Consider the following 27,747-nt stretch of genomic DNA (forward strand, 5'->3'; position numbering starts at 1 on the left):
CAGCTTCAGGTGGGACAGGTTACGTCGGAGGGTTCTCAGTTCTTTGGTCTCGCCCGTCGCCAATGGCAACGTTTCCGTTGACAGACCGCTGGCCACTAGCTCCCTGATGGTGTGGAGGTTCGGGTCTTGGTCCTGCATGGTTGCCAAGTCTGTGTCACTGGGTTTTCGTCCAAGGTGGAGAATCTCCCCGGAGCTTTGGGGGTCCTCACGCCTCTCCTTCGTCTGTCGCCGAGTAACGGCACAGATGACATGGGTATGAGAGGGAGGAAGCTGTTCTTTTTGGAAACTCCATGGGTTTCCACTTTTAGCTCCCAATCGGGCTAGACGGTCTGCTTCATCATTTCCGTCCTTGTCTGGGCCCAACGTCCGGGAATGACCTTTCACCTTTTTCCAATACACTACCATTCCCTGTTCTGTGGTGAGAGGATCACATGCAAGGAAGAGTTCAGAGTGTTTTACCTTTTTATTCCTGGCATTCTTCATTCCATTCTCTTTCCACAACGGGAGGTGGGAGATGAAACTGTGCCGAGCATAGTTGGAGTCGGAGCAGATCACCAGTTGTTTAATGTCCAGGGCTGTAGCCTGCTGGAGGGTGATGAGTACTGCTGCGATCTCTGCATATTGACTTGTTTTCGGCCCCAGTTGGTAGTGGTTTGGTTCGGTGACGTGGTGTCCAACCCAGATGATGCCCACACCAGCGTGTAGTCAACCCTCATGAAGAAAGGCGCACCCATCAATGTAGGCTCTAGGAAGCCCTTCGCACACGTTTTCATCGAAATAGCGGTGGCTCGAGGAAAACTAGGAGGTGGCAGGTTTATCAATGGTGGTCGCTACGGTGTCACATTCACAGTGCTGACATTCTGCTAACCCTTGTCCCAAAAACCATTTTATTATTCTGACCGTACTTGACCTCAACGTAATAACCTTGGAGTGCCACTGAACCTATTCTGACTGCTTACACCTGTTCTTGCCTCGGTGGATGTATGGGGAACCCCATGAGCCTGGAAAGGTAATCTCTGGAGAGCAGCTTCTACATCCTCCAGATCTGACCTGCAGGTTCTCTCAGGGTTATGCAGGTGTGGCTCACCTCCAAAGGTTTCAACCTGTGAGGTGGGTTTCAGTTCGTCCCCCCATTCTTCCAGGGGTGGAGGGGTGGCATGGCTACCCTCTATTTCTTCCAATCTATTTCCAACTTCTGTTATTTCACCTCTAAGGACATCCACTGTCTGCAAAGTATCATTCAGCTCGAACTGCAGTTTAACGCGCTGGTGAACTTCCAACATTAACCTTCGCTGATATAACGGAGTGAGCTGTCCTAACACATCTGAGACCCGTCTGTCCTTCGGTGGGTTTTTAATGACGTGGAGCAACTCCTGAATCCTGGCTTCACATTGCTCAATGCCATACTCATTGAGGCCTTTACGCTCCTCTGGGGACAACAGAATCAATGACCCAATCACCTCTTGTGCCTGCATTCCTATGGGGTCCTCCACCATACACACATCTCCAGCTGCAGTCTGGGATGTTCCCTCCATCTTTGGCCCAAAATGCACAATGCACACACACAAAACTGTTTATCTATGAACCACCACTAAAGAAATTAGCAGCAACGCAACAGACTGAGTTGTTCAGTGACCAATGATTACTAAATTAATTAGCAGCACACAAACAGGCTAAGCTGTTCATTGATTAAATGATATCTAAATTAATTTGCAGCCCACAAACATGCTAGGCTGTTCTATGATTAAAGGATTGCTAAAATTAATTAGCAGCACACAACAGGCTAAGCTGTTCAGCTAGATGTCTAATTCATATATGTATCTTCCAGGTGTATGGGTTTGCTTAAAATGGGCACACAGGTTAGACCGTTCAAACTGTGGCTTACCCAAGTCTATGCTTTAATGAGAGTAATCAAGCAAACACACCCAAAAAGGGAAAGAAAGAAGAAGAGAAATAATTTTGAAATAACCCAAAACCAAATTCAAAATAAAATTTTAAAAATGGGAAAATGAAACTAAAACATTCAATGCTGTTCTTAGCTTCAAATAAATGTTAGTGTTCTCTAATATTAATCACCTACCTTCCTGTTAGACAACTAAGGTAGTTTTATGAGTCAGATCAAAACATGCTTCACACAATAAAACCCAGCAAAAACACTTAAATTTTATCCAAAAGTGGTAATGAATGATCTGTAACTTCAACTTTCAACTTTAAGTTATGCCCTTTTGATCATAGGTGTTGGAATTATCTGCCTGTGTTAATGAATTGGGTGATTAAAATTCAAGGTAGGAAATGCAATTCTCACTAGTGACCCCCAGATGGCACCGAGTGCAGGTCTGCAGTTTGGGAAATCCAGCTGCAACTGTAATTTATTAAATGGCCACCAGATGTAGGTGTTGTTCTCTACCTGACAAGGAGGTTGTTGGTCACAACTGTAATTATGCCCAGCGGACACTGGGGGCAGGTCTGCTGCTTATCAACGCTGATTTTCTGCAGCTGATCCAGCAGGCTGACCGCCTAGAAATTAACTTTCAATTTTCCACAAGTTAAACCAACTTTCACCTTGCATCCACAACAAACACCTCTGAAAGATTATTTTATCCTCTGCAGCAGAACTGAGCAAACCCTAGTCAAAATATCCCCTAATTCACAAACGTTCTGTGCGAAACTCAAAAATCTCACAATAAAACGTCCAGTTAACGGAGATCACAATTGTTTATTCTGTGCAACAGTGATTTGATGTCTGTCTTTTTAAGGCCCGTCAAAGGAACGCCATATGTTTGAATTTTGATTATTGATTAATTAATCTTTATCAAGGGCTGCACGGTGGCACAGTTGGTAGCACTGTTGCCTTGCAGCAAGAAGGTCCTGGGTTCAATTCCCAGCCTGGGGTCTTTCTGCATGGAGTTTGCATGTTCTCCACGTGCATGTGTGGGTTCTCACTGGGTACTCCAGCTTCCTCCCACAGTCCAAAAACATGCCTGTTAGGTTTATTGGTCACTCTAAATTGCCCTTAGGTGTATGAATGAGTGTGTGTATGGTTGCATGTGTGTTGCCCTGCGATGGACTGACAACCTGTCCAGGGGTGCCCTGCCTCTCGCCCGTAGACAGCTGGAGATAGGCACCAGCTCCCTTGCGACCCACTATGGAATAAGCGGTAGAAAATGACATTTTTGAAAGGTTAATTAATTCAGTTTCAAATGAAGTTTATTTATATAGCGCCAATTCACAACATTAGAGGTGAAATTTTAAAGAAGACTGAACATTTTTTAGACCCCATGCAGTTTGCCTACAGGCTCACAGAGGAGTGGAGGATGTGACCCTCACTCTGCTAAATCTGCTTTTTAAACACCTGGAAAGCAGCCACAGCCCGGTGACTGATGACTTTGCCCAATGGTGTGGAATTTTGATTATTGATTAATTAATCTTTATCAATAAGTATAATTAAAAATCATAATTTGACAAAATTAATTTCTTAACCAAAATCCTCATTTATGAATCGAGACCAGAGATGTCTTCTGGTGTTGTAATTGTGGCTCAACACCTTTGATAATTACAACCGTTAAATACTCAGTAATAATTAATAACTATTACCAGAGATGTCACTGTTTAATTGACCGTTTCTGCCGAAATGTGTGGAACTTTAACCTTATCTTGACTGACGAATCACTTTTGCACAAAATAAACCCAGAAACGCCTTCTCTTTATCTATGTGAATATTTATTAAATCACAGCCTGATACAGTCCGTTCTTCTGATTTAATAATCTTCACCTACTCAAACATGCAAAGTTCTAAACAAAAGGGGTAAAATATCTAACTAAACAAAAATAAAGCAAAACAGCAGTGTATGGGATCAAACCAGCAGTTATGGCAAAATTGATAATATGACAAAAGGGATGTGGTGGTGAGGATGTTGGGGCGCAGTTCCACTGTAACTCAGTTATACTCAGTCATAAAACTTCCTCCAACTCTGCGAGGTGAGCAGACAAAGGGTTATAAAACCTTTGGCAGCAAGCGAGCAAGCAGTAAGGTTGAAGACAAAGGAAATGGGGAATTTCACCATGGGGTTATTTTAACAGTCCAGTCTCACAGCGCACCTGCACTTGCTCTCAGGTGTTCAACAACCCCGCAAAGCGCACACAAGATGGGGAGCTCAGCGGCTTCCAGCACGGTACATAAAGTTTTGGGATTTGGAAGTTAATGTGCGTCCACAGTAAACTACAGGAAAAGCGGTCAATCTTCGTCCTCTGGCCTCCTTGGCGAAAGGGAAAATATGATCTGACCATCAAGGTGGCTCCTTGAAACTCCGTGGTTTTTTAGTTACGTGTTAAACTCGCGTCTTCGATCGGCAAAGTAAAATTTCTGGCCTTCTTAGTCCAGAAACCTCTTTTATGAATTCTTCGTTGGCCAACGAGAGAGAATAAATGAGATCCACTCGGGACTCTTCTCCAGGTGATGCTTCAGATGTTGGTAACCGGACATGGTCTCCAGCTGAAGGCCTATGTTCAAACTGGGTGCCTTCATATATAGCGTCCTGTGATGTCAGACTTGGGGCGCCCCGTCATATCAGTCGCAATGTTCGACGGGATATGTAGGAGCGGACTGTCCTGGATTCAAAATGGCCGATGTCATTGGAAAGGCACAGTGACGTCCAACAACGTGCAGATGGTCCAATATTCAGCAAACAAGTGGTCCAACAGGTGTGAGGAGTCTTACCTCCATCATAAGACCAAAGATATGATCACTGGTTTAAAGAGGAAACCTCACAAGCACAGTCACTTTACGTAAAGTCCAAGCCACTGAGAGTGTGCAGACATATAAATATCTAAGGGACTACTTTAGATGGAAAATTAAAATTTGAAGCGAACTGTGAAACTGTGTAAAAAGGCCTTTTCTGTACGGCTTTTCTGCAAAGGAAACTCAGCCATTTTAACATTGGTCGAACCATAAGGACCATATTTAATTGTGCTTTTATCAAATCAGTTGTATCTTTTTCTCTAGTGTCATGGTGTGGTCATGCAACCTTGAAAGAGAGGAGTTCCCTGCAGCAGATTGTTTCCAGACTGATTGGAGAGTCCCAACAGTCAGCTGCATCCCTGTACATCAGGCAGGTAAAGCGGATAGCCTCTTCTTCCAGCTTCTTCCCTCCAGATGGAGGTTCTTGGTCCCTAAATGGAGTACCAGACATTTTAAAAACACCTTTGTTCCTACTGTTGTTACTGAAATGAACAAGCTGAAATTATGCTGACATTCTCAATGGCTTTTAAAGGAATTTAATGGACTTCCATGGATTTTGAAGGATTTTGTATTTCTTTTAAAAAAACTGTTAATCACAGCCCAGTATGTCTACTTCAGTTGGTCTTTTTATTTGTTTTTTATTTATTTTTACAGTCCGGTTTTTAATTTTAAAGTCTGGCCCTCTTTTGTGTCCTGCTGTGTTTTGACTTGTGGAGCCTCAAGCACCTTGAGCATTCCTATGTGCGAATGAATGTAAGTATGTTCATGTTTTTACTTTTTACAGTGTATGTGGGTACATATGTGTCTTAAACTATTGCAGAACAAATCTAGCTATGGGTATAAATAAAGTAACCTTGTACCCCAAACCTTGAATCTTAGATCTTAATAGGCTAATTATATTCTGAATAGTCAGTCAGTCAGTCATTTTCTACCGCTTATTCCATAGTGGGTCGCGGGGAAGCCGGTGCCTATCTCCAGCAGTCTATGGGCGAGAAGCGGGGTACACCCTGGACAGGTCACCAGTCCATCACAGAGTAACACACAAACAACCACGCACACAGTCATTCATACACCTAAGGGCAATTTAGAGTGACCAATAAACCTAACAGGCATGTTTTTGGACTGTGGGAGGAAGCTGGAGTACCCGGTGAGAGCCCACGCATGCACGGGGAGAACATGCAAACTCCATGCAGAAAGACCCCCGGATGTTCATTCTCAATTCGGTTAAAGTGGACTACACTTCTGTTTGGTTAGGATTATATTTTGTTTCTTTGCCTAATTAATCATCAAGATCTAATAGTGAGATTATTAATAAAATAATGATTGATTCTATTAGGGACTAGATTCAATATAATTATTCAGTTTCTAACAGAAGTGTCAATATTAGGATTCTGAGAATAAATATGTATCATAATATGATCCTTCAGAACTGACTGTTATAGATTTTTTTAAACTGATAAGAAATAACACATATTATTACCGAGGCTGAAAAATGTTTTAACACTAATGTAATAATTTGCTACATTATGTTGGGACCCAGCCATGGGGACAACATGAATGGCCAGTAAGAACTTTTCTGGAACTTTCAAAATAAATCGCATTAAGCCTACTTCCAGCACAGCCAGGAAAAGGGGTAACAGTGGACTTCCTGTGACCTCACTGTCCAAATAAAAACACCGCTTTTGCTACCTCCTGTCTCTTCCACGTGGGTCCCCAGCGGAACTGGACGAAGAGACACAGCGCGCCAATGTCTCTTTGCTGGCAACAGACATAACTCTTCAACCTGGATCCAAGAGTGTCATACGATCACACGATCATATGCACTAAGTTAAGTAGGAATGAAATGCTGTTTGTGTATCTGGTATTCATTCATAAACAGGGATAATTAAGGTACAAGCATGGCTTGACTTTCTCTCTGAGGTCTACAGAAGCAGATTGTGTTTCAGAGAGTTCCCAGCAGAGATCCTTTCTCTACAACGCTGAGTAGAGCAGTTTTTCCGGTCTGAAGGAAGGACGAGACCGCATCACCGTGACTACAGCTGTAACGTGCAGTTTGGCCGGCCGGCAGAACGAGCCGCTCCATCCCACAGCTACGGAAGTTAGCTGTAGTTAACCCTTTGTTCACTGTGGATGCTTTCTTCAAACTTCGTCGCCTCGTACAACTTTTCCTCACCACGGTTCACGTAAGAGGTTTTGTTTTGGGCAGAGAGAAGTAGTTTAGAAGGAAATAATCTAAACATTTTTTTGTTTTATGAAGTTTGGTTTTGTTTGTGTTGAAATCTCAGCCATCTTAGTGCCAGCAGATTATCTGCTCAGCACACGTGCTCAGTTTGTGTGTTCTGTGTTTGTGTTTTTTTTTAAAGTTAATACAAACTTTATTTAAAGGATGATTTCTAAACACAGAAATCGGCCATAACACGCTGTCCACGCTTATGCATTTTAACCCTTTTATTAATGGTATTTTAAAGTTATGTGTTTGATTCTGATGATAAGCTATAACCTTCTTTTGTTAGCTTTAACCCCTAACAGCTAAGAACACGTGCTTGCCTGCTAAAGATCATTTACCCAAAAAGGTTGTTGGTTTTCAATCCAGTATAATATTTCCCTAAATATTATTTTACTAAACTCAATAACTAAGCAATACAATTAAGCCCATTTCTCAAAGATTTGGTTCTTATGCAAAATAATTCTTTAAATGTTATTTTAATAAATAAAGGCAGCTAATTAAACACCATTGAGAATTGGTCATCCAGAAGGTTGGTTATAATCAGCGAATCATTCTTTAAAATATTATTTTATTAAAATAATATTTTATCTGTTCTTGCTTTATGAATGGCTGTCCAAAGGTTTGCTGATTATTGCCTAAATTGGTTCCAAGACTAACTTAACTTCACTTCCAGATTCTTCAAGATAATCCTTGGTTCTCAAACATAAACATTGCATGGTAATGTTGCATCATTCTTTTCGGTCATGGTTCTCAATCATCTTTAATCAACTTGTTTATATTGTACATAGCCCATTAGTCTTCCCTATTCTTTAATTCTGCTTGGTAGTTTAGTTGGATTGTTTTAGCATAGTAAAGAGTTTGTTGATTGAAATATGTTTGACTTTGAGTTGACTTATTTTTGTTAATAAATTCTTGTATTTTAAGAAATTGTGTGAATTCATTCCATGAGTGTGCAGAGTTTTGCTGTTCAATAATGTCAGAGCTTGGCTCACCCCTTTCAATTTTGTCCTAATACCACCGCCTTACTTGTCTGGTATTCACAGGACAACCCTTAACTGACCGAAATATTATTTAATAAATATTAAAGAATTAATATGAAATAATATATTCATATTCATAATTACAACAATTAAATGATCAACCGTTTATAAGCCATGATATTTCTCTACATTTTGGAGACCCGTGACTTGTTTGAAAGCTTTAGTGAAGCTATTGTTTTCTACAGTAGTAACAGAGAAAATCTAGTGTTAGTTATGGTGATGTATGTATTCACAGAATTCAGTGTGAGATTTGTTTTAATTTGTTTCTTTCACCCTGTGATGTACTGGCTACCTGTCCAGGTGTACCCTGCCTCTTACCCTCTTGAAGATACATCACTCAGGACCATTGGAGACAGTTGGAACAGAGATGGTGCAGTAGATCAGAGCTTCACCTTTCAGCTCAAGTGCTTCTTCACTATGATGGATCAGATCATCCTGATGTTATTCAGGAACACCAAGATGCTGGAACTCCTCTGCTTGCGACCAAGCCTCACATAGACCCAGGGAAAGCACCCCACCTTTTACCAGAACCTTTCACTTTCTAACCCATTATAATCTGAGTTTATCAAATAAGTTGATCAACAAATAAGTACTTTGCACATTGATTCTACAATCACAGCTCCAAAAAGTAGAATATTTTGAAAAAGTTCAATATTTTTTGTCACTCATTTCTGAAAGGAAAACCTATAAATTATATAAATTCATTACAGATAAAGTGAAATATTTCAAACCTTTATTTCTTGTCATTTTAATGATAATGGCTTTCAGATAATAAAAACCCAAAATGCTTTGACTAAATATAAAGCCTTAAGTTAGGGTTTTTTAAAACTACAGAAACACTTGAAGCAGAAACACAATTTGGGTGACATAAGAGTAAATGTTTGCACTGGACTATAAAGTATGCCAAAGATTCACTGAAAAGTCTGGGATTTTGATACTGGAAAACTCTAGAAAAATGTGTGTGAGCCTTGTTCAGCAAAAAAAAATAAAAGCCACAATTGATATATATATCCACAACTACATGCTGTAGATTGTTTCAGTGCATTGGCTAGTTCAGGAGTTTCAAATTAGATATAAGAAAACTACAAGAAAAAAGTTATAGATGGTAAAATGGTAAAATAATGTGTTTTTTCTAAGCTTTACTTTTCCTCCTTCAAGTTGCCAAAGTCCTGATTGTTATCAGGATACCCTGATCATCTCTCCGGTTGGCTCAATGCACACCAGCCACAGTTTGATCCGCACGTGTGTGTGAGTGTATGAGCTCATCCCAACACTATGTGAATTGGATGAGCAGATAGTTCCCCACAGGTAAAACACGATATACTCTGCACAGCTGGAATGAAGTCTATTTTTTACCTTATTCACTTTACACCAACTCACTTAGATGGTCTGATCCTCATTAGGAGCAGTCCCAGGGGCAGAATAAGGCGTTTTTTAGGGGAAAGAATTGGGGGCTTTAGCCCAAATCCAAAATATTTAGATTTCAAGAAGACAATTTATAGGTAATTTAAAATTTTAATAATATAGGACATATTGTACCAGTTCTCTGTCTCGGCTGGTTTTAGACTGAATGTAAATTATTGTGAATCAAACAAAAAAGGTTTGCAATAATTTAACTTTTAATTTTTGTTAGAAGCTGAATGAAGGACAAGGAGAAACAGAGTTTAGGCCTGATGAAAAAACATTTTGCTGAAGCAAATAATGACACATGTTGAGGTATTTAGAAAAGAACTTAATCTGAATTTTCGCTGACAAAAGTTTTTCTTAAACTCAGAGATGTTTACTATGGGCCAGATAAATGTGCTTGTTTTTTCATCTACATAAATTACCTTTTTAAACGTTACATTCTCATCAAAGTGTTCCACTCCTGAGGCTCCATTGTCTTTATTCTTATATTTCAAAAAAGGAAAGTGGTATAAAGTTGATTTTCCTAAATCTTAGTTAAATGATAAAATCCTAAAACACATTTATTTTATTATGCCAAGAGCTTTTGAAACATTTTATGAAAATTGTTCCATCTTTTATGAACCTGTTCTCTTTTATCAACATCTTTTCAGCCCTTCATTCCACTTCTGGAGAAATTTGGTCTGCCAAAAAAAATAAAAGAAACATTTTTCAACAAAGTATTTTGTTCTGCACTGAGCATGTGAGACATTAGTGCAGTTCTTACTATTAAACACTTTGAGAGGAAAGGGTGTTAAATAGTGGTGTTTAAAATATAGCATAGAGCCTCATCCTGGACCTTATTAGTACTAATATTACAGTTATTAATAACTGTATACATATAGTATGTATGTCTCACCTTCAGTAAAACTGTATCTTTAGTTTAGTTTATATAATATTTCATGTGTAATTCAGAAAAATAAAATAGTTAACTAATCAATGGTCCACCTGTGATTAATTGCTATGATTTATTTCTTAATTATACGGCATCCTTTAAAACCAGAGCTGTATGTTTAGAATCAGCACAGAAGATATGAAAGAGAAGAGGGAGGTTTACTTTTGCAGTTTCTATGACGTCTTACTGGAACCAGGAGATATTTTCCTGGTTTATTGAGCAACACTTTTTTCTGTCTATATGTAGAACTAGACTATAAGACTGACTGCAGCCTTGAGATGTAATGTGTTGATCTGAAGGACCTTTTAATGTGTTCAGCTACGTTAGGATTAAATGCTTTTATTTTGACTGAAGGACCAGATATTTTCACATTATGATGCAAATCCGGCTAGAAGCTCACAGAGAAGGTTGCTATTGTTTTCTATCACAGCCACATTTCACTTCATCTGTAGCTCAGGTGAAAGTTCCTCACCATGACCCTGATGATGCTCATTAGAGTGAACCTCCACCTCATGCCTTGCTGAGTGAATCAGTGATTATCTGTAACTTAGAATTAGCCCATCCTGAGTCAGCATTCAGGTTTTACCGCTATGTTTGTCTGGGTCATACCGCTCTGCTTCCACCTGTTCCTGAACACACACACACACCAGGCTCCCCCTCTCCGGTTGGCTCTGTGGTTGCTCTGAAATGATCCCTGTTTGAGGCGCTCAGTGTAACTTTTCAGGTAATGAAGGAGGCAGGCCCACCTGGAGTAAACTGCTGTTCTGGACTTCTCCAGAATGGAGTCCGTCTCTGGCTGTGCGCGTAGTTGCGCATTCATGGTGCTGCGAGTGCGCAAATAACTATTTTTGGTCTTCTCCTTTTAACTCATTGTCAGGTTAGGTGGAGCGGGAAGTGATTATATGGAACACAGTTGAAAAAATCTGTTTGTTTTTAAAGAAAAATGTGAAGTCCAATACCATTTTGTGGCTGCATCTTTTTAATACTTCTAAATTTCTTCCTATCAAGAAGTCCGGGGCTATTCAGAAAACATCCGGGACTTCCGCCCCGGAAGCCCAGGTCTAACTACGCGCCTGGGCCTATATATTTATAAAGCATATTGTATGATCTCCCTTCTTCTCTGATAAACGGTGACACATGTTATAAATGACATTTAAGTTAGTGACTTGTATTACAGATTATGGACATCAAAGTTTGCCACTAAAAACAGATAACTTTCCAACCGATATTTATAAAAACTTTTTTTTTTTTGAAGAAATCTGAGTTTTTATTATTGTACACATTAAATGACAAACATTTTTTTGGTACAAAAGGTCAGGATTTTCTGACAAAAGGTCAGGACAGAATAGTGTAAACAATTCATGTCTGTCTTTAAAAGTTATTTTAAGCACAACAGTTCAGAATGATTCTGGCCATTTTCATCTCTGTCATCATGTCCAAGCAACTACAAAGCTGAGTAAGATCAAATGTGACGTTATCTATTTATTTATTTACATTTTATTCCGATGTTGATTCCTTTGAATTGTGTCTTGTGGATATGGACCTAGCTGCTGTTACTGTCTAATCCTGGACTTTTCCCTCCAAGCAGTCGAAATAACCCTGGATGCCCCTGTGACTGGGAGGTTTGAACATCATAAAAACTCCCAGTAAAATACCTGATCACTGATAAATCTGTTGTGTCTGATCATTATCTGATCCCACAGTGTAGGAACAGTTCAGTTTCAACAAATCTTCACATATTCGTGAATAAACTAACAAAGAGTTCACCTTTACAGGCAACGGAAGGAATTTATTCCAAGTTTTAAACAGAACTTCTTGCAGGAAACAATCGAAATTCGTTCAGATTATTTTCCTGACCTGAAAACTGAAGTATAATTCAGTTACATAAACAAGATGCAGACACACGATTTATAGCTTTGATTAGAAAACTGATCATCATTTATAAAGTTTAGTCCTGAAATAACAAGATGAACAGCAGGAAACAGGCTGAGGGGAACCGAACATCTTGAAGAAGCTGAAAGTGATTCTCCTCTGAGATTTGAACAGTTCACGGAGCAAATGTGAACAGTGACGTGTATAGCTCCCTGCAGCTGCCAGTTCAGAACTGAGCCGAACTGGTCCTCAGGTGGGACAGGTGCATTTGCACTCGGATATGACCGGGTACTGGATGTGGATCCAGGAGCACCTCAGCGGAACCTTCTTCTGCAGACAGTGCCATCTCAAGAAGGTTAAATGTGTCGCTTTTGCAGGTTTGCACACCATCCCCTCCGGAACCGAACAGGACCGCTTACTGTAGCAGCTACCCACCTTAAGGTAGCGCGGCCAGAACCGCCAGCCCAGTTCGGTCCATGCGTAAACCACCGGACACAGCGTGTAGGCCCACAGCATCCTGCGCAGCTTGCGGTTCGCCTTCTGCTTCTTTCCGAATAGCACCTCCAGCTCCAGGGTTCGGAGCTGGAGGTGCTCCGAACCATGGAGGTGCTGTCCAGAGAACTTTGGGATCTGATCCGGGTCATCCTCGTAAAGGTCCTCAGGTGGTGACACGGACATGAAGTCCGGGTTGAAGTGGCTACCCAGGAGGCTCCTGAGCTCCGTCCCGTTCAGGTCCTTCTCCTTTGGGTCCAGCATCGGGTCCGGTTCCTCCTTCAGGACGTCCACGGGAAGAGAGTCGCTGGGGATAGGCCGGATAAAGTGGTTCAGATGTTGGCACAACCCGTCCTGGATACAGAAAGCCAGAGAGAGAAATAACAGGAACAAGCTGGAGGGATCCATCCCCACTGTCCGGTTCGGACCGGCACCGATCCCTCACAGAGTTCCGGGTCTTTTCCACAGAAAGATATCCAAGAGGGACCTCAACCCACGAACCTTCAGACAGGACCAAGTCCACTGCACGCCGCGAGTCCGGGATCAGCTCCGTGCTGGTCTGCACTGCAGGTTCCACTCAGACAGCTCCTCCACCTTCATGGTGGCTGCAGCTCCTGGTTCTCCAGGAGCCGAACTGACTCAGACTCTGAATACATGCACATATCCAGCAGGAGGCTGATGTCATCCGAACCGAGCCACACCTCCCTGCACTTTACGCACCATGGGATCCTTTTGGGAATAATGAAAGGATAATGTTGCTGGGAGCGGGGATAACCGCTCAGGGTTAACTGTAACAGGGAGAAAACATTCACAATATGCACAATATGTTCAGGTTCGGTATTACTGGGTAATTTTTCAACGGTCAGTTTGGATAGGAACGTGAAAATGGGAAAAATTATTTCAGGTAAATGGTTTCTGCATTAAACAAAGCAATTTTTTGCAGGCATTCAAACAATAAATGAGCTACTTCTGGCTGGCTTTGGTGCTAATCTACAATGACTGGTGATAGAGTGAAAAATTCAAGCTGAGGACCAAGATCTTTTAATTTCTAAATTAGTGTAAGAAATGCTTAAATGTGCTTATGTAGCAAAATATAGCCATACAAATCCCACATACATATCAGACTACGACCAAAGAGCCTTGATTAAAGTTTACCACCAGATATTTACTTTACCACTTTAGATTTGGTTTGGAAAGGTTGAACACAGCAATAACCAAGTTTAACAGTTTGGAAAGGCTGGGAGCCAGTCTAACCAAACAGAGGAACCTTTGGAAAAAATATGGACAAGAACAAGGAATGTCCGGGTCCAATCTGATCTGTATCAGAGTCCCTGGCTTGCATGTCTCAACTCCTGGTTTTGTCTCCTGCACACATTAGAAGCATTGTGAGCGGTTAATTTGTTAAAAAAAATCACAACCTATTTTCACTTGCTCAACTTGCAAAACAATTTTATAGGCCAAGCTCATTATCATGTTGATACTTACACCACCAGTCATGAGTTTTAGAACACCTTTCTCATTTAATGGTTTTCTTTATTTTTATGACTATTTACATTGTACCTAGATTCTCACTGAAGGCATCAAAACAGTGAATGAACACATGCAATTATGAGGCAAACAAAAAAAAAATGGTAAAATAACTTTAAATATGTTTTATATTTTAGAGTCCTTAAAGTAGCCACCCTTTGCTGTGATGACTGAAATATTAACCTTTGGCCATCTCTTAATGAACCTCTGGGAAGATCTTCAAGATTCTTTGGAAAAACATTTCAGGTGACCACGTAATGAAGCTGAAGGAGAGAATGCTAAGGGTGCAAAGCAGTAATCAGAGCAAAGGGTGGCTACTTTGTAATAATCTAAAAAATGTTTAGAGTTATTTCACACTATTTGTTTACTACATAATTCTCTGTGTTTTCATTAACAAGTGTGTTGCCTTAGATGAGAATCTACAATGTAAAAAGTCATGAAAATAAAGAAACCCATTTAGTGAGAAAGTGTATGTTAAACTTTTGACCGGTAGTGTGTGCGTATATATACAAACAGGGGTTGGACAATGAAACTGAAACACCTGGTTTTAGACCACAATAATTTATTAGTATGGTGTAGGGCCTCCTTTTGCGGCCAATCCAGCGTCAATTCATCTTGGGAATGACATATACAAGTCCTGCACAGTGGTCAGAGGGATTTTAAGCCATTCTTCTTGCAGGATAGTGGCCAGGTCACTACGTGATACTGGTGGAGGAAAACGTTTCCTGACTCGCTCCTCCAAAACACCCCAAAGTGGCTCAATAATATTTAGATCTGGTGACTGTGCAGGCCATGGGAGATGTTCAACTTCACTTTCCTGTTCATCAAACCAATCTTTCACCAGTCTTGCTGTGTATATTGGTGCATTGTCATTCTGATACACGGCACCGCCTTTAGGATACAATGTTTGGCAGCCCAAATCATCACTGATCCACCCCCATGCTTCACTCTGGGGATGCAACAGTCTGGGTGGTACGCTTCTTTGGGGCTTCTTCACACTGTAACTCTCCTGGATGTGGGGAAAACAGTAAAGGTGGACTCATCAGAGAACAATACATGTTTCACATTGTCCACAGCCCAAGATTTGCGCTCCTTGCACCATTGAAACCGACGTTTGGCATTGGCATGAGTGACCAAAGGTTTGGCTATAGCAGCCCGGCTGTGTATATTGACTCTGTGGAGCTCCCGACGGACAGTTCTGGTGGAAACAGGAGAGTTGAGGTGCACATTTAATTCTGCCGTGATTTGGGCAGCTGTGGTTTTATGTTTTTTGGATACAATCCGGGTTAGCACCCGAACATCCCTTTCAGACAGCTTCCTCTTGCGTCCACAGTTAATCCTGTTGGATGTGGTTCGTCCTTCTTGGTGGTATGCTGACATTACCCTGGATACCGTGGCTCTTGATACATCACAAAGACTTGCTGTCTTGGTCACAGATGCGCCAGCAAGACGTGCACCAACAATTTGTCCTCTTTTGAACTCTGGTATGTCACCCATAATGTTGTGTGCATTTCAATATTTTGAGCAAAACTGTGCTCTTACCCTGCTAATTGAACCTTCACACTCTGCTCTTACTGGTGCAATGTGCAATCAATGAAGACGGGCTACCCGGCTGGTCCAATTTAGCCATGAAACCTCCCACACTAAAATGACAGGTGTTTCAGTTTCATTGTCCAACCCCTGTATATATATATTTATACATATATATATTTATATATATATATATATATATATATATATATATATATATATATATATATATATAGAGAGAGAGAGAGAGAGAGAGAGATAAATATATATATGTAAATATGTATATATAAATATATATATATATATTTATATATATATATTTATATATATATATATATATATATATATATATATATATATATATAGAGAGAGAGAGAGAGAGAGAGAGAGAGAGAGAGATATCTAGATATCTTACATTGCTTCCTGGCCCTTGCAAGACAATGATGCCCGTGCCTGGGGGTGTGGTCAGGTACCCTTGCAGGTCGTGTAGCACTCAGACTACGCTGATGTAAAAGCTTTGAATGGTCTGATGTGACACTTGGGTGCTTCTTTAGTCCCTTAAATGTGCCTGGAGTTGAGTGGCATCCATTATCCTGTTCCACAAGACACTGTTCACTATTAAGTGGTCATCAGTTTGGGATGTGGCCAACTTCCACTTCTATGCCTTTATGTGACTCTTCCAGTCTCTCCTTATCTCTGTTGAGGCCTGCTGATGACACTGTGACAAGTTCAGTGGCCACATCTGTCAGAGAATATCCTGTTTGATGCCTCGCAATGGCGAGGTTCTGTTGATTAACACTTAAGTGTCGTCTTGGTCTTATGAATTCAAAATGCGAACAGCATGATAAGGAGGACTGTTTAAATACCAGTTATGATGAACCAGGAAATGTATTGGTCATTTCATAGATCAAACACCTGTTGTGAATTTTGCTAAGCTCCTTGTTAGAAAACAGCAAGTTGTTCAAAATGTCCTGAAATACAGAACAGCTGGACATGGGCACTAAGTTCACCTGTAATGGTCATAGTGCATTTTAGGTTCATCCTGAAATTTAACTCGAAAGCCAAATATCCCTAACTTTTTGTGAGTAGTGAATAATCAACATAAAATGTTAATTTTCAAATGTATTTATTTATTCACTTGCAACATTTGATTGCACACAGCCGCATGCAATAGCGGCGTGTTTTTCAATGACTCCCTGAAGCATAACAGATGAGAGACTGCTTTAAAAACACAGAGGAATGTGCAATCTTATTTATTTTGGAAGATTTTACTCAGACTGAGCAGAGAAACATGCAGTAACAGTCTAGGTTTTCTTCTGTGACCACCGCCACCCTCCTGCCTCTGGCTCCAACTGAATTTGGGTAATTTAATGGTAGTGACAGTGTGTGACGGGCGCCGTTAAACTGTCATATCTGTGTACAGAGGAAATCGGTGGTGGAGCGGTGATGCTCAGATAAGACTTCCTCTCTTCTTTGAGAGCCTTTTATTATCCACTTCCATTTCTGGGCCCTTATGAGGGTCCTCATGGGGACCTATATTTACGCTGGGATGATTTAGAGGTCTAAAGGACTTTTAGAGGCTGTAAGACAAGTCGCCGCTGTTTGCTGAGGTCATGGACTGAGTTGGGCTCTGTGGAACCACTGAAATCTGATCAAAATTAGAATAATTGGTGTCATTCTCTTCAAGCTTCAAGCCTCTTAAGGCAGTTTTGCTGACTTTTTATTGATTTATCTTTGGTATAAGTCTATCAAATAAACTTAGTGGAACTAAAGTTTTTCATCCTGATTTTAGAGAAAGTTTGATAAGCATTAATCGGGATTCTTTAGAAAATCTAAATGTGCACATCATAAGAGCTGTCCGAATGCAGCAAATTAAACATGTGGCAGGTTTAGGATGCCTTCACACATTTTGTCTATAAATAAAGTATTTTGTTTTAGTGTTGATGTGAACCCTACTTAATAATTAAGATCGGTTTTTTTTTTGCAGTAAATAGATTTGCTAAAAAAAGTTCTAACTTGGAAAACTGATTAAAACTATTTGAAAGTGAAGATGCCTGGGTGCTTCAGTTCACCGGGGTTTGAAGACATTACATTCTGTACAACTCTTTAATGTCCCACCACAGCATTTCCATCAGGTTGTGATTTGGACTTTGACTAGGCCAATGCAACAGATATTTACTGCTGTGTTTGGGATTATTGTCCTGTTGATTACTTTGTTTAGTCCAAACTTTAGCTGTAGGACAGTTGACATTACATTTGACTATAGAAGCCTCATTGATGATCCAATTTGTCTAACTGTCTTGTTATTATTTGTCTGAGCATTACACGCTCTGACCTTGGTCTGAATTTTCTTAGAGATCCACTACTGTGAAAATTAGCAGCTGTCTAAAAATATTTTGCACTTGTAAATAATAGATCTGATGGATGATGGAAATGATGGATGTTGGATAGTTCAGAATGACCGTATACCCTTCCTGGGTTGTCTGGGAGCACCCTTTGCTTCTCTATAGTCATTGCTGATGTCTTTCCACACTGGCATTGTGTTAACACACACTTGATGCTCCAGAGCATCAAACTACCAAAATGCCTGCTTTATAGGTACTCACACTGACAGTAATCAGTTAATTGATGCCTCTAATCAGCAGCAACAAGCTGAAAATGTCCCCCTTAAATCAAGTGGAAGCAGTTAGATTGGAGATTTTTCATGACTGTACTGACAATATTAGATTTTTTTTCATGCGGACATTTAGTATTGAACTGATCAAAAAAGATTGTTGAACAAGAATACTGCATCAGTATTTAAGTTATTTTTGGTAGGGTTCAGAAATGCGAACACTGAAAGCTGTGCCTGGTATCAGCCTTATTTTCGTGTCTGTAATTGTTTGGTTGACCTATCTCTGCAACCTTAAAGCCGTCTCTTTCAAATGGACCGTCTAAATTGCCCCGGCCCTCTTACCATCAAAGTAGCTGCTTGTGGGGGGAAAAACACTCCACAAACAACAAACAAAAGATCCTTTTCTCGGTTTCATTTGGCCGGGTCATGAACGATACGGACAGCATATTTGTCCTTCATCCTGGGAGGTTCGTTGATTCAGCATTAAGATTAGACTCACGCTGTATCCGAACATCAGACGGAACATCTAGCAAGGAGATCAGAATTGAGCGAGCCCCTCCATTGAACACAGAGCCACTGAACCACAGCGTCGCTCTCTATCTCAGCCCCATGATGTGAAATCAAAGGACAGACTGATTTGGAACATGTGGTTCTGTGTCCTTATGTCATGGAAAGAAGAAAGGAGAACACAACAGCAAACTGGAAACTGTGGAAAACTGCAATGGCCACTCCAAGCCTTTGATGATAAGTGAATGAGATTACTGGTGCTTAAATGTGACATAATGTTTTCATTCTGAAGTTTCACTCCTTACCATTAGACTGAGTTTTACCAGACTGATTTATTTCCTTGAACGAAATCTAACACTGATGCAATGTTTCATAGCTACTGCTGAGTCACTGAGGGGGTGTAAACCTTGCCTCAACCATTTTTCCTATTAACTAGGCAAGGCAAGAGGCAATTCCCTAGAACATTTCTGGCCAATTGTGCATCTGGGTAATGGGGAATCTTCCTTTCAAACTTCTCCATGTCTGGACCAAGAGTCAGAGCATTCTCGGTGCTCTTTAACCTTCCCCCTGACTATTGGTAGGAGAGCCCAGCTCAGCCACGGTACATCGAGGAAGGGTCTTCTGCAGTGAACTGCTTCAAACTGCACACAGCAAGGTCCACCTCGCTCAGTTCTTAGGTAGAAAATCCCAATTCACATTTGTCCTCAGTAGAAACATTTATTACAATTTCAAACTTTTAATCTGATTAACAGGACCCTATACACATTCATAATTTTTAATATTTTATCATTTTAATTTTAGACTTTTAGTTATATTTTGTTTAATTGTTTTTTTTTTGTGAGCTATTAAGCCAATAATGAACTTGATGCTTTTAGGCCCATTTTTTCTCAACGTAAAATCAAATGTTTCTATCTGGGGAAGAGGCAACTCGTTAGAACTGCTCTGACCCATTATGCGTCTTGATAATGGGGGAATATTAATTTCAAAACTGATCCACTCCTGGACCAAGAGTCAGAGACTTCGCGGTGCTCTGTACCTTCCTCCTAACTTTGTCTTGGAGAGCCCAGCTCAGCTACGGTCTGTCAGGAAGAGAGCTTTTATAGTGAACTGCTTCGCACTGTGGACAAAAAGGTCCTATACGGTGTTTCTTCCAAGGTGGATAATCCTAGTTAATCTTTATCCCCTGTGGAAACTTTAACTAATATGTTTTAGTTAATTGTTTAAATAGAAGAATCAAAAGCAAATCTAAACAAATGGGGTTTTAACCTTAATTTAAAAGAACTCAGGGATTTTGCAGTTTTCTGGAAGTTTGTTCCAGATAAGTGGAACATAAGAACTGATTGCAGCTTCTCAGTGTTTGGTTCTGATTCTGGGGATGCAGAGTAGACTGGAACCAGAAGAACCTCAGTGGTCTGGAAGGTTGATACAACAACAAATCTCTAATGTACTTTGGTGCCAAGCATTTTAGTGAATGAACTAACATAAGTATTTTAGTCTATTCTCTCAGATACAGTGTAGGGACTTTAGAACTGGGGTGATATACTCTTAGTTTTAGTGAGGACCAGCAGCATTCTGGATCAGCTGCAGCTGTTGGATCGACTTTTAAGGCGGACCTGTGAAGACACTGTTGCAGTAAATGGTTCGACTAAAGATAAACTTATGGATGAGTTTTCAAGATCCTGCTGGAATATTAGTCCTTTAATTGTGGAAATGTTCTTCAGGTAATATAATGCTGACTTAGTGATTGTCTTTATGTGCCTCTGGAGGTTCGGGTCTGAGTCCATCACTACACCCATATGATCAGTGGTTTCTAGCTGTAGTAAGTGAAGCTGTGTGCTGACTCTTGATCGCTCCTTTGGTCCAAAAATAATTATTTCAGCTTTGTTTTTATTCAACTGAAGATAATTATGGCACATCCATGCATTGATTTGTTCTATGCATTTAGCCAATACCTAAATAGGTTCATAGTCACCTGGTGACATTATAATATACAGCTGTGAATCATCTGCATAGTCAAGGTAATTTATCTTGTTGTTTGTTATTATCTGAGCTAGGGGGAGCATGTAGATAATGAATAGGAGGGGTCCAGGATGGAACCTTAGGGAACCATGTAAGTGATTTTTGTCAATTTCAATGAACAGGTACCTAATGACCCAAAAAAGTCCCTGTCCTTCAAGTACTACTCAAGTGAACCAAGTGATGTACCAAAAGCCAGACCTAGTTTTCCAGTCGCTCTAGTAATATTCCGTGATCAACAGCATCAAATGCTACACTAAGGTCCAATTATACCAACACTATGGTTCTTCCACAGTCTGCATAAACGAAGCATTTTCCTTCTTATCGTGTCCTCCTCATCTTTGCATCACAACCAAAATACAGTAACATCACTTCTGTCAAATTTGTCCACTTTGTTCTCAGCAACCCTTCACTTCGTCCTTTAATATCTGAGGTAAGTTTACACGAAGGTTACATGAAGAGCAGTTATCCCAAAGCTAAAACACTTTTGCCTTTCTTACTGAAATTTCAGAAGAGCTGTAAAGGGGGCAAATGATGGGTATGACTCCCATAGTCCTCCAGTTATGCAAGATTGGGTCTTGGTGGCAGAGACTGACCACCCCACAGAGGAAGCTGATTTCAGCTGTTTGTTTCCATGATCTTGTTCTTTCAGTCAGCATTCCTATTTCAGGGCCAGTGCTCCCTAAATTTCACCAGCATCTAAAGTGTGCAACCAAAGGAACTAAAACACTGTACAAGGTCTAGAGGTTACAAGCCCAGGCCACTACCACACCTGGACAAGTCTGACCACCTGTCCCTGTTATTAAATCCTGTCCCATGCCCCTCTCAGGAAAACTGCTCTGACAACAACTGCTAAAGAGTTTCCTGATTTGTTTCTGTCCCAACTGCTGCAGGATAGTTTTTACAAGACCATTTAAGCAATTTTTGAAGACTCAGACCCAGAGATGTTCACAGACAGTATTCCATGTTACATCAAGACCTGCGTAAACATCGTAAGTGTGGAAAAACAAACCCAGGTCTGCCCCAGCATGAAAGCCCTGGATGACAAGGAAGGTCCGGCAGTTGCTAAAGGAGAGAAACAGCACCTTTGGGTCAAGCAATAAAGATCTCTACAGCACAGCCCACGCAAACCTGAAGAGAGGCATCAGAAAGACCAGGCCTGACTATAGGAGAAAGATCTAGGACAACCGAGATAGCAACAATAGCAGGCAGATGTGGCAGGGGATCCAGCAGCTCACCAACTACAAGACCAACCAAAGTGCTGCTGGTAGTGACGCCTCCCTGGCAGAGGACCTGAGGTCTTCTTCTTTGCCCACTGTGAGGTGGTGCCACCCCAAGCAGCTGCCCTACACCCTACATCTCACAACAGCTTCGCCCACACTGTGGAGGAGCATGAGGTGAGGGGCACACTGTGGGCTGTCAAGCTGAGGACGGCTGTTGGACCCAATGGTGTCCCTGGACAGGTGCTGAGGGACTGCATTGACCAGCTGGCCGGAGTCCTCACCAGGATTTTGAATCTTTTCCTGTCCCTGTCCCAGTCCACTGTCCCACCCTGTCTGAAATCCTCCTTCATTCTCCCCCTGCTCAAGAATCCCCACAACCTCAATAACTACTGACCAGTTGCACTGAAACTGGTGGTAATGAAATACTTTGTATATCTGGTCAGGGCTGACATGACATCACTCCTCCCCAAAAGTTTTGACCCAACCAGTTTTCCTACTGTGCTAATAGATTCACTGAGGATGCAGTAGTTACAGCCTTCCATGCTTTTTTTGGACTATAGCTCAGCATTCAATCCCATCGTCCCCCACAGATTGGAGGACAAACTGAGGGACATTGGACTGCCACACTCCACCGACATTTGGATCCACAGCTACCTGTTAGGATGCTGCCAGAGGCTTAGACGTGGTCAAAATACATCTTCGGCCCTCAGCCTCAGCACCGGCTCTCCACAGGGTTATGTGTTGAGCCCTCTGCTCGCCACAACTACACCATTGTCAAATTCTCATGTGACACCACAGTGGTGGTGCTTATCTCTGGAAGGGATGAGTCTGCCTAAAAGGATAAGGTGGAGCTGCTGACAGCATGATGCACAACAACTTGCTTCTCAACATTTCCAAGACCAACTGACCAACTGAAAAATGCCCAGCAGAGACTACACTTCCTGAGGGTTCTGAGGAAAAATAGCATCCCACAGGGACTGCTGATGTCATTTTATTGTTGCATAATGACCAAATGGCTAGAACAGCTGTATGGTGGCTCAGAAGAAAGCGCCCAAAAGGTTGTTGGCTGCCCTCTCCCCACACTTTGCATAAATTATTTATTTTTCTATGCACTGATTAGATAACCTTTTTCAACGTCGATGTGTTTGTGAAAAAAATTCTATTCATAGGTGAGGACTGGAACCTAGATAAACCAGACTGAAGCAACACCCTCAGATGAGGCTCTGATCCATCCATCCATCCATCCATCCATCCATCCTGCTTCACCTTAAATTCCCTCATGAACCACCCAGTTGGATACTGGAATATCTTTTCCTGTTTAGAACCGTGACCTTACAGTCAGAGGAGGTGACTCATCTTTACCCCCTCAAATCTTGAACTGCTCCAACACACTCTGAATGTCATAGCTAAAGACACCAATAAAACCACATCAACTATATTGAGCAAGGGTGACATCCTAAGGATCCTGAACCAGATAATCTTGTCTCCGTGACTACAGAGATTATGAGATTGTTTGTCTCTATTTGTTTCATATTAAATTTGTTTGGTATTTGTTGGGAAAACAGAATTGAACATCTATAATGTGTTTAAGTGGTAAACCTGCACCGACAGTCATCACAAACCAGAGGAAATGATGACAAGGTTTCTTTCCAAAAGTAAAGATTTAGCTAATAATATGATGATCCAGAACCGAACCTGGGCTCTGCTGTAATAAGATCTAAAGATCTGGCTCACTCTGTGCTGGATTCTAGAGGCTCAGGATCAGAAAAACATTTCCTACTTATGAAAATACATGGCTGTTTGTGACTGTGTGAGCAGCTTCAGCAGCGTTCCTGTGGTTTGGACCGGTGCTGTCGAATGCTCCAAAATGGAGGAGATTCCAGCAGTTGTGTGAGATTCCAAGAGTTTTACACTTTCCCACAAAGTCTCCGGAAATTGTCCGGAGTCTGACTGCTACAGATCTTTCATGAAGCAATTGTGCTTTAATACAGATTTCTGTCTGGTTTTGGATTTTTAACTTTAGCATTAGCTGTCCTCATCCTCAGGCTGCTTTTTGTAAAAAAACAACAACTGATTCTGGGAAACACAAATGGATGATCTTTTTATCCTTTATGTGTGTGCATATGTTTATGTGCCCATACATGACAGAAGATTTTGGGTAAACAATGACATCACAGTCTACTTTGCAAATGCCAACTCTTGGTTAAGTGGCATCTTTAAACAGTTAGGAAAGCTTTGTCCTGACCTTCGCACCAACACCAAAACTTATTGTACTTTCAAGGTTTCTACTAAAGAAGAAGCTTTGCACAAACTGCTTTTGCTTTGCATTTCAGTGTGACAACATCGTTGGCCTAGAAAACCATCATCTTGATTATTGTTTGTGTTTTTGGTTGAATTTCTGCAGTTAGTTATATCACTTATATTATATTATATTTTATTATATTATAATTACATGTTATTATAGATTTTTGTTTCCTTTAAACATCAATTAAATGTCTGTTCCACCCTGAATTTCTAATCTGAGTTGGTAATAAACAATTTTTACGAAGAACCGGCTGTTAATTAAAAGGTCATACATGTAGAATATAAAACCAGAATTACAGCAACTCTGTAAAGTGGATCATCAAGGGCAGCTATACATCAGATTTTGCTTTCATAATTTGATTTGCTTCAGTTTGAGCTGATTAAACAGAGAGGTAGTTTCGTATTATGTATGGGTTTTAATTATCCTTATAGAAAAATGAGGCTGATTATACAGGATGCTTAATCCACAACCCAAAAATCCCACAGGCTGATTAACATAGGCATGTTTACGTGGACAATAGTATTCAGAATAAAGGGCCAATCAGTATAAAAATGCGTAATGTAAACATGACAATCAAAATATTCAGATCCGTCACAGAAAGAAATTGTATTCCGCATGAAAGGGATGGTTTATGCCAATCCACAATCAGAACCGCATCCATTTAAACAATTGTTCTGATTGTCTCATTCTAAATGGGACAAACTGACCTGACTGCGCATGGGTGCTCTATGTCAACGTGACGCATTTCCACCTGTGGCAAAAATTGGAGGGATGTTCATTTTTTCCCACTCTCTCATCCTGTAACCCAGGAACAGCAACATCATGTGTTGCTTAGCCTGTTTCTTAGTTATGGAAAGCAATAACACCTCAACTTCTCTCAGAACCTGGCAAGGGTCCATTCTGGACGCTCAGAACACTCAGAATCAACACACGCATGCGTTTTTCTTTTAGCACAGACAGAAGCACAACTTCTGCAGTTTTGTTTTAGGAGAATGTGACAACTCCGCACATGTCAAACTGCTCCTATTCTGAAATAAGTGTGGTGCACAGAAACGCACATCATGATTGGAATATTTGATATTGCGCCCATACAAACATTGTTTTCAGATTGTTTTAATCCATATTTGAGAAATTTTAGAAACTTTTAAGAAATTTTGTGTATGTAAACATAGCTAGCAAATGGCAAATATTTGCATTATCAACAGGGAAATAAGCTAGTTATCTAGTTTTAGTATTTTAGAAATTATTCAAAATATATTTCAATAGAATAAACAAATTGCATGCAGGTTTTTAGTAATTTGGCTGTTTTCTAACTCCTCTCAAACATATGACACACTGCACAATAATTTGATTTTATAGCCGTTTATTTAATTTCAGCAAAAACCGATGAATGCCAAAAAATACAGACACCTGCAGCAGAAACATGTAAATACATTTAGTGCATGTCTGGTTGTAAAGCTGAACTCTGACACCTCACTATAACACATTCAAACCTGACCAAACTCACAGGTTAATACTTCATACGTCTCCATCATTAACTCTTCCAGGACTAACGTTTAGACTAACAGAAGCTGCCACAGTTAATGCCCTGTTGCATCAAATATTCAATTAACTTTTATTCCATAATCACAATGTGCAAATGTTAGAAAAATGTTATTTTAAAATACTGTGCATACATGTTAAGAACATGTGAATGTTCCAGCAGGTCGACATGTCATCACTTCTGGACATCACGAAGAAAACATGTGCAGCTTTTGGTTCACGTTGGTTAAAAACTGAACAGAAAACACAACAGTAATCAAGGGTAGCGCAGAACAAGAACCAAAAGGACCCGAGTGCACGGGCAGTCTGTCGAGGTGCTGTGCAGACTGAAGCGTCATCGTGCTGGACCCAGAGGAGGCACAAACTGGACACAAAGCTTCAGTCGAATAAAACGAAGACTACGATCTACATCATGCTGACAAAAAAAAAAAAAAAAAAAAACAGCTCAGGCCACATTCCATCTTTAGATTTAAGAATAAAAAAATACTTCATGTGTTAAAGACTCTGGAGATGGATCTGTTTGTAAGAATATATACACGTAGATTTCTTTTTATCAATTTAAACTGAAACATCCAGAACTGACTAAAGCAGCTCAGAACCACTGAATCATCACAAATGGACCAAAACCTACATTCAATTCATGCTGAGGACCAGATTACAGATTAACTGAACTGGGAGAAATGTTTTTCCAGTCCTCTCCTGGGTGACCTACCAGGCCACAACACAAATGTCCTGAAGGGGACGCAGTGCCTGGGTTGTGGTTGCATTAATCATTTTATTTAACAGTCGATGCCATTGGTTCTGAGGATTGGTGGAGTTGAACCAGCAACTTGAAATTAATCTGAACAGGATCTGCTTGCTCAGCCAGACGTTGTGGTCATAGCAACAAAATTCAGGATCAATGCACTGAAACTGAGATTTTGATTTTTTCATGAGTCAGCAGGAAGGAGGATAGTTTCAGTGTATTAATGACATTCCTGTGGAAAGAAGAGATTAGGAGGCTGTACCACTGAACGTCTGACCAGGACGCACCCACCATTCTGCATCACATTTAAAATACATACAGAGTGTCAGACAAACCATCAACACAAACACTGTAAACAGGGTTCCCCCACAGTCCTTAAAGTCTGGAAATAGCTTTGAGTTTTTTCTATCTCTGGATAAGCATGTTCTTAAACTTTATTCCTTATCCCATTTTCAGAAAACATATTTGTCAGGTAAAATAAGTTCAGGCCTTCAAATTTTAGATGATAAATTATTTTTTGGAGCATGTTTTTCCAGTGCATTTGCTGCTTAAATATCATATAGGAAATCTGCTATAAAGATGTGGGAAACATTCATATTCTGTCCATCTGCCATCTGTTTAAAGCTTGTTACATACTGCTAACAATACCGCCACAGGCTGAAGGTAAAGGACAAAGTTATTTGCCAACCATCAAGATGCGTTCATGATGCAACACCCAGCAGAACTGCTGTCCCACTATATTTGTTTGTATGAGCTAAAGGACAAAGCAATGTCAAAAGCATAAACAGCTGTTAACCTGTGTTTTCTTGCAATAATTGGAATAATTGCATTTTTTAACATGATCTTTGTTTGAAATGCCCGTCCCTAATTTCAATGTTATGAATGCACCAAAAATTCACAGAGAAGTCTAAAAGATATGGAATACTGTAATGGAAAAGATTTAGGATTAACTAATCTAAAGCTACACTAAATTGTTGTTTTTTAGTTTTAATTCTGGAACAGTTCCTGTAACTGTTGGAGAAGAATGAGCA

At 40.5% G+C, this 27,747-nt stretch overlaps 1 protein-coding gene across 1 annotated transcript; it reads right to left on the bottom strand.

Moving 5' to 3' along the window:
* Positions 1–11,582: 11,582 nt before the first annotated feature.
* On the bottom strand, positions 11,583–13,639 carry nog3 (noggin 3). The gene has a single exon (XM_047377407.1). It carries the CDS (start codon positions 13,113–13,115, stop codon positions 12,465–12,467), a length of 651 nt encoding a protein of 216 aa, XP_047233363.1. The 5' UTR covers positions 13,116–13,639; the 3' UTR covers positions 11,583–12,464.
* Positions 13,640–27,747: the final 14,108 nt, after the last annotated feature.

Source organism: Girardinichthys multiradiatus, chromosome 10 (assembly GCF_021462225.1).
Source record: "Girardinichthys multiradiatus isolate DD_20200921_A chromosome 10, DD_fGirMul_XY1, whole genome shotgun sequence".
NCBI lineage: Eukaryota > Metazoa > Chordata > Actinopteri > Cyprinodontiformes > Goodeidae > Girardinichthys > Girardinichthys multiradiatus.